Source organism: Octopus bimaculoides, chromosome 4 (assembly GCF_001194135.2).
Source record: "Octopus bimaculoides isolate UCB-OBI-ISO-001 chromosome 4, ASM119413v2, whole genome shotgun sequence".
Taxonomy (NCBI): domain Eukaryota; kingdom Metazoa; phylum Mollusca; class Cephalopoda; order Octopoda; family Octopodidae; genus Octopus; species Octopus bimaculoides.
Window position 1 is genome coordinate 104035275 of NC_068984.1, and position 8258 is coordinate 104043532.

General features: G+C 35.6%; 1 protein-coding gene across 2 annotated transcripts in view; it reads right to left on the reverse strand.

Moving 5' to 3' along the window:
- The window catches only part of LOC106882625 (autophagy-related protein 16-1), an 80121-nt gene extending 72033 nt beyond the window's left edge, over positions 1 to 8088 (reverse strand). The window contains exon 1 of one of the 2 annotated variants that reach the window (XM_052967333.1): positions 7793 to 8088. In XM_052967333.1, the coding sequence (XP_052823293.1) occupies positions 7793 to 7895 (103 nt within the window). In that variant the 5' untranslated portion in view covers positions 7896 to 8088. The remainder of the gene's footprint in view (positions 1 to 7792) is intronic. The other variant, XM_052967334.1, reaches the window with a different exon arrangement.
- Between the last annotated feature and the right edge of the window lie 170 nt (positions 8089 to 8258).

Genomic DNA, 8258 nt, shown 5'->3' on the forward strand with positions numbered 1-8258 from the left:
CCTTTTGTTTTTATATATTTACATATACACACGCTAATACACGACTTATAATACCCAATCCTGTTCATACAACAATTGGGGCAAACTAATCGGTATACAGCACTTACTCGGTATTACCTGTATCCTCCAGGGTTTGGTTAAATCCAATACCCTCCTCAACCTTATATATATATATATATATATATATATATATATTTATTACACACACACACACATCATCATCTTCATAATTTAACGTCTGCATACCATGTTGGTATGTGTTTGATGGTTTAATAGAATCCAAGTAGCCTGAGACCATGGTTTCTACAGCTGGGTGCCCTTACTAACACCAACTACTTTACAGAGTGTACTGGGTGTTATTTTTTTTCATGGCACCAGTTCAGGATGGTAGAGATGATGTATCAGGGCACACCCTTAAGAAACAAGGTGGATAGAGAGAGAATAGAGACAGAGAATCAAGGGTGGTTGCATGGATAGGGGAGATGAGGTGAAGTGTAGGTGAGACAAAAAGATGCACAGTGACAGTGAGAGATCAAGCATACATAAGGGGTGAATATAGTGAGTTACAAAAAGAAGTGTTGATGACAGAGATGAGAGGATATTTAGGGGAAATGAGTGCTTAGGAATAATACTGAGAATATGGGATGGGTGGCAAAAGGAGTGGTTTCTAGAAGGATTACAAGTAGAAGAAAAAAGGAAAAGGAATATATAATTACAGAATTTGGGTCATGATCAGAAGGGTGAAAGAAGGGTAGGTGTTACAATATTGAGTATCTGGGAAGGTTCAACAGGTACAGATTGGGTGCAGGAAGTGGGATACACATTGGTGATATGTTTTTAGGACCTCATTTTTGCTGAGATGGATAGTCTTCTCAAGCATGGTGAATTGCCAATCATCTTGGTCCTTTGTCTTCTCCTCCTTGAGACTCAACAATCTGAGGTCAGACCTTACTACTTTATCCCTTGTCTTCCTGGGTCAACTTCTTCCATGAGTACCATCCACATCTTGTGATCGATACTTCTTTATGCAGCTCATCCATATGCATCACATAAAATATATATATATATATTTTATCAATGGGTTTCATCTTGCAAGTTACTTGGTAAACTCACTAGTGACAGTGCCATGAAAAAAGCACCCAGTTCACTCTGTAAAATGGTTACCATTAGGAAGAGCATCAAGTTATAGAAACTATGCCAAAGCAAACTTTGGAATTTAATGGCACATTGGATTCTGTCAAACCATCTAACCTATATCAGCATGGAATACAGATGTTAAATGATGATGATGATATGTACAAGAAGCAAGTCTGTGATAGTAAGAACTGATAATAATATAATTAATTTAGAAATTTTTGCTTTCTATTATATCATTCAATATCCTATTTAAAAAAAATAAATAAATGTTTGGAGCAGGTATCACTGAAATTGCAAAATGTTCCTACTATTCTCATATTTTAATGTTCGGCACTTAATATCTAGAATGTGAACTGGCCATTCGTCATGTCTGTCATAGTGCAGCTAACTGATAATACCAGAAATTATATATGGTACAGAGATTAACTATAAAGCTTCAGCTATCAAATCTCTCCTGTCGCTTCTCCATAAAATTCATTTCCTGTTAGATGATCTTTTATGCTATTTTCTTCCACAAAGTTTCAAGGGCATTTTTAAACATTTCAGTATTGTTTTGTAACATTATCTATTAGATAAGAAACTGAAAACTATCAAATTTACAATCACAGTGCAAGACAATCAAAGAAAAGTAAATCATCATCATCGTTTAACGTCCACTTTCCATGCTAGCATGGGTTGGACGATTTGACTGAGGACTGGTGAAAACCAGATGGCTACACCAGGCTCCAATCTGATTTGGCAGAGTTTCTACAGCTGGATGCCCTTCCTAACGCCAACCACTCAGAGAGTGTAGTGGGTGCTTTTATGTGACACCGGCACGAAGGCCAGTCATGGGGTACTGGCAACGGCCACACTCGAAATGGTGTATTTTATGTGCCACCTGCACAGGAGCCAGTCCAGCAAGACTGGCAACGAACTCGCTCGAATGTCTATTCATGTGCCACTGGCACAAGTGCCAGGAAGGCGACGTTGGTAACGGTCACGCTCAAATGGTGCTATCATCTCTCTTTGCTTTTGACATTAACCCTTTACCATTTAAACTGGCTATACCAGGCCTAAACATTCTACCTGTTTTACGTTTAATCTGGCTTCTCACACCCACCCTACAATGTCATTCTAAAAATAAATAATCACTTCATCAAAATCTTGAAGCTAAAAGATAATGCATAATTAATTCAAAACAGTGTGAACAAATAAGCATTACATTTGACAGAGTAATCTGAATGCTAAAAGGTTAAAGAGGGAATGCCATGAAAGGAATCCATTAGGGACAGACACTGTCAAATAAAACTAATATGAAGTGAAGAATGTTCTGACTGAAGAGTAGGTGCTGAAATGTTCAATTATGTCTTATTGCTACAAACAGTAAAAGTTAACTAAACATAACATGCAAAGCCACATATTTCCTGATAGTAACAACTGCATTAACAAGTCTAGGATCAGATTTGTGACAACACTATCAAGTGTGAGTATTACTTGATTATCCTAAAAAAATTTCAACATTCTTATTTCCATAGAGTTGCTAGAGAAACAATAAAACAAAGCAAGTACTAGAAGAGATGTCATGTCATGGGCAACTAAATTAGCCAGAGATGCAAAGACAATAGGTACAGGTTCTGGATAGTTAAGAAATCTAAAACTAGGTTTAAAGCTATATTAATTAGCAGAGAACAGGAAAAAATTCATGAACTAATATAAGCTACTTTGATTATTGAAATATAATATGGTAGATACTGAGATCTCCACATCAGAGAATTAGTACACTAGCAGAAGATGCCATTGTATAGCCCACCACCACCAAAAAAAAAAAAATAACTATAGTTAAATGTAGAGCATTGAAATTATAATGGGTGAACTTCAGTACTTAGGTTATGAAGTGAAGAGACAGATCAGTATTCAGGCAGGTTTAGGGTTGGCAAAATTTTCATGTGGATACACAATTCTTAACAGTCCTATTATGCAAATGATTTTTACAATGTGTTAAACAGACCAATAAAACAGCTAACTATTAATGAGGTATGATTGAGCACCAGATCAATGTTATTCTGAAAAATATGAAAGTATAGATTAACAATGACTTTATGTGAAATGTATAGTATATGAAAGATAGCTTTGTGACAAACAGTGGATGACTATATGAAGAATTATATACAGTTAGTGTTACAGAATCATTATTGCTACTTCCAGCTCATGCGAATTATGGTAAACTTGAGTTGAATACTGATGGCCAGTCATTTGCAGTAACATGGACACTTTACACAGGTATTTTGACTAAACATCATTTAAAGTCTGGCTTCCATACCAACATGGATTGGATAGTTTAACAGGATCAGACAAGTTGGAGGACTACGTCAAATACCAATGTCTGCTTTGACATAGTTGTGGTGGCTGGATGCCCTTCTGAACACTAACTACTTTACAGAGTGTACTGGACGCTATTTTTTATGGCACCAGTACTAGGCAGGTTGCCATGAAGCTCACAGGACAAATAAAGCCCCCTCAACTAAGTGGGAGTGTAGCAGAGAAGGCGGTGGCTTTATGTCAAGGTGGTGAGAGGGACATTTCTGTCAAATAAAGCAAACTGAATCTTGACAACTGTTTTACATCACAGCAATTATTTTCACAAGTTCAACTCCAAAGTATTTCAGTCCACATCATCATCGTCGTTTAACGTCCGCTTTCCATGCTAGCATGGCATTCATGGAAATGCAACAATGGGAAAAATTTGGTAGGGGGAAAGTTACATCACTTTGATGACACTTCATCAGCTTCAAGTACTGGGTGGATATAAAGAAAACTACATTGCTGAATTGCCAGGCTCAGCTGAACAACAATGACTCAGTCCACTTACATGATTTCACCCTCCTTTTTCAGTCATTTTGCAAATTGACTTAACTATAATACTGCAATAAACTCACTTGCATTTTCATTACAATACTTTATAGATTCCATTTGCTGTCACAAAAACAAGCTGGTGAAGACATTGAATTGTGGGCATTCAATTCAATGTAGCTTTGCTGGACACTAGATTTTGGGCTTTATCTGTTGATTGTATAGAGAGAATAGTGTTAGAGAATGATTTATAGATGGGACCTCCACTGACAATATTTCACAAATTTTTTTTAAGAACTATTCACTGAATTTGAAAGATAACCATCCATGCTTGTCCTCTGGGAGATAGAAAACTGTAGAGGCTTACAAGCAATCTACCTATCCTCTCTAGAACTGAAAAAAAAAAGTCCAGCTCCTTCATCAATAGACATATAGGGTGTTAGGGCTAAATCTGACAATTCTTTTAGGCCTCCTTTTTTCAGGAACAGCTTGATGTATTGGTGAATAGTCAACAGCATTGGAAAGCATAAAGATTAAAGTTATAGTTGAGCTAAAGTTAGCCGACATAAACGACTGGAAGCCATCTAAATATAGAAGAGAGTTACCTGTACCAAGATGATTTGCACTAGGTATCAAAATGCTGATGTCATGACTGTTGCTCAATGCTCTGAGAAACACTGTAAATGCTGTAAGACATAATAGGGACAGCTGCAACAGACTACAAAGCTGTGGTCAGCATGAAAGGACACAGCAGGCATTCTGACTGCACCCACACAGTAGAATTCATCCTCACACCTTTGAACAGAGCCTTACACTCAATTCAGAGGCTATGTAAAGCTACTGGAAAGCCATGTGTGTGGCAGCAGAATCCAGCTCTTTGCACTACTTCCAGAAAGAGTCAGAAGTAGATGGAGAATTTCTACAACTTTATCAGCTCCAATTTCTGGCCTCCTAATTGCCCTGATATATGTTTCTGCTGCATAGAAAACTAACAATTGCATTTGTATCCACCAAATTTTGACTGGTTAGCACTTGGTAAAATATTTGTAATCCAGCAAAGCGAACCCAGGATTTACCCATCAGATGAATTACAATGGGATTGCTTACCTTAAGTAATCCTAGGTGCTCCTTTCAACTGGATATGGTTAACCAGAACCCATATTATGACAGTACTCGTACTGTCTTTCTGTGGTGAGTACAAGTGGTAGTAATTGTAATAGTGATAAATAAATGTTGTGTCAACTATTCACAAATTATAAATCACCACTTCTAAATGCCTCTTCACTTCCTAATATTGAATATCTTGTACAGACAGTATCTAAAAGCAACATACCATCCAATGCCACCCCACAAGAAGAAACACTATATTTCAAGCTGATGGCTACTTATTCCAGTTTATAAAAGTTACCTTTCCCCATGACTAATGCCATATGCAATAATATCTTGAAAGTTCACTCATTTCAATGATATTCTTGTTTCAATGATACTCTGAGGTACAGGATGGGAGTTGCTCCATGCAATTAAGTCTCTTTTTTGTAAAATGATGAGCCTGATGCATAAGGAAAGACTAACTTTCAGCATCACTTGTCAACCTTCATGGTTAAACATGGAGATATAGTTAAAATGACATTGTCTCAACCGAAGATATACCCTCATCTAGAAGACTGAGATTTACAGGACAGCAATGAAACTGATTCGAAAGAGGGAGGGATAGAAACTGTAATATGGAGGTTATTTAATTCTAGGTAACAGAACAAAAACATAGCTGGGTCAGAGATTTCATAGCAGTTATGGGCCAGCAATAGGAATCAAGAGGAAGAAAATTATACGAAGATACTAGGCAAAAACTCAATTGCAATTTTATCTAGGCAGAAGGGGAGAACAGTAAATTCAAACATTAGAAGCATGAACTAACAGAATCAGAAAGGTTATGTACCAATTCAAGGAAGGATAATACTAAGGACATTTTCATAAACATGTTTAAGCTTGGACAATTTGAAAATGTACAAAAGCGTACATTCTAAAATCATTTTCTTTTTCAGAGAAAAGACATTGTTGAAATGATTGCTAGTGTAACATTAGGTTAGCATATGTAAGAACTCAGATGAGTGAATTCCATAAGAAGGCAATCATGAGAATGAAGATATTCAAGCAATGTTTGGTGAGATGAGAGTTCTACAGAATGACAGAGTGGCAAGAAACAAAGATTAGGGGAAGACCGTTTTGTGTTGTTTTGTGCAACGCGAACAGCAAGATTTGAAGAGCAAAACTATGCAGCAGCATTAGAAATGGAGGTTACAGCACAATGAAGTATGAAAGTTTTGGGGGAGGGGTGTACAACAATTAAACAACAGAGTATAAATAAAACAAAGACAACTCCCCTCCCAGTATATTGTTTAGGCCAGCTGTTGTTGACCAGATAAACAATGTGCAAAGTAATGAAAAGTTGTAGGATCTTAAGAGACAGCAACTAAGAAATTAGAATGGTCTGGCATAATGCTAATAATCACCGACTGAGCAGTGATTGATATTAGAAAGCAAATCAAGGAAAACCTGAAACCAAAATAAAGGGGTGAGATTATGTAAGATTGAGATGGAGAGAAATTAATACTACAGATAATTTGACGGTATTAAACTAGTAATGATGACTGGATTGAAGAGTTCAGAAATGGTGAGCTTTTATGAACAAGAGGCTAAAATGATCAGAGTCCAGAATGAGAATGATATTTGGATACAAGACAACTGTGGATAATTTCATGCAATAGAGGGTTTAATAGAAGTCACATTGAATTAGTAGTGTTTAGCTAACTTGGAAAAAATTAGTGGTAGATTTTTTTCATCTATTAATCCATTTAAAGAGATTCGTGTGTCTTATTTAAGAGTTGTATAATGAATGTTTGGAGTGCATTTGTAATCATTACTGTCAAAGTTGAGAACTTAATTCCTATTTCTAGACTACGTTGTGATCGTGAAAAACAAAGTATACATTTTTAACAATATTAAGGTAACACCCAGTTTGTACTATCAAAGAAAAATACAGGTAATATGGTTAAATAAAGTTCTGCTGAAGTTTTACGAGAAAATAAATACAATATTGCGAACATACGAGTCGACAAAATATTTATTAGTCAATTAAAAGGGAGAAAAGTCATCTCTAAAAGTCACTTTTGCATTGAACAGTAAATATTGAATTAATGTTGAATAAGAAATATTATTTTAATCAATTTTAAAGAAAAAGGAAATTATAATGTAAGATGTCGGGAGATATTTTTCTTTGACAATGCATTAATTAAATATTAGGTATCCGAATATCTAATGCAATTATTTCTGAAGTAGAAAATGTAAACTGTCTAAAGTTACGCAATATGCACGTTATGGGAGGGAACAGTTGCACGTAAGAAAATGTTGAAAGATATATATATCAGTGATGTCTTTTGAAGTATTATTGGGAAAAATCACTTTATTTAAGGAGAGGAAAGAAGTTTATTTTGATGGGTAATCACACAATATTAAGAACCCGCCAGTAAACACTAAAGGAAAACACCTTTGATGAAATAACAGTGCAAATGAAAACAGCCTTACAAAATAAACACAATGGAATAAATCAAGTACATTATATATATATATATATATATATATATATATATTGAAGCGAAAGATACCAAAAATAAGGGAAAAACATCCTAAGTTTTCTTTCTGTAAAGGATTATTTCGTTGTATGTTGAAGCAACAAGACACCAAGATTTTTTTTTTTCGAATCTTGATGCTTTTAAAGTAACACAAGCATTTTGGGTAAAAAGTCAACATACTTAATGTTACTCACGAGATTGAATAAGACTGGAAAAATTTTGAGCTTGTCGCTTATTCCGCCCGCGAAGATGAGCCCAAATTTCTCCTCTCCACCCCACGCCACTATTAGACGCCATCACTGTCTGTTATCATGTGGCTAGCTCTGTATGAAGTCGACAACTATGGGCAAACTGGCAGCAGAGGAAACTCTTCTTCAAAATGTCCGTTTCAAGTCGGTCCATTAAAATCTTAAATAAATTATTATATATTAATCAATGCATATATATATATATATATATATATATATATGAGCTTGCTAATAATAGGGGAAGTGTAAAGATTTTTTAAAATGCGAGGAAGAAAGAGAAAGTGAAAAACATGCGACGGAGGTTGAGGGATGAGACAGAAGGGAAATAAGAGCAAGGAGTGGGATTTGACGAAGGGGAGGAATATAAATAGCAAGAATCATTCAAATAGAAAGAGATTATAAATTATATAAA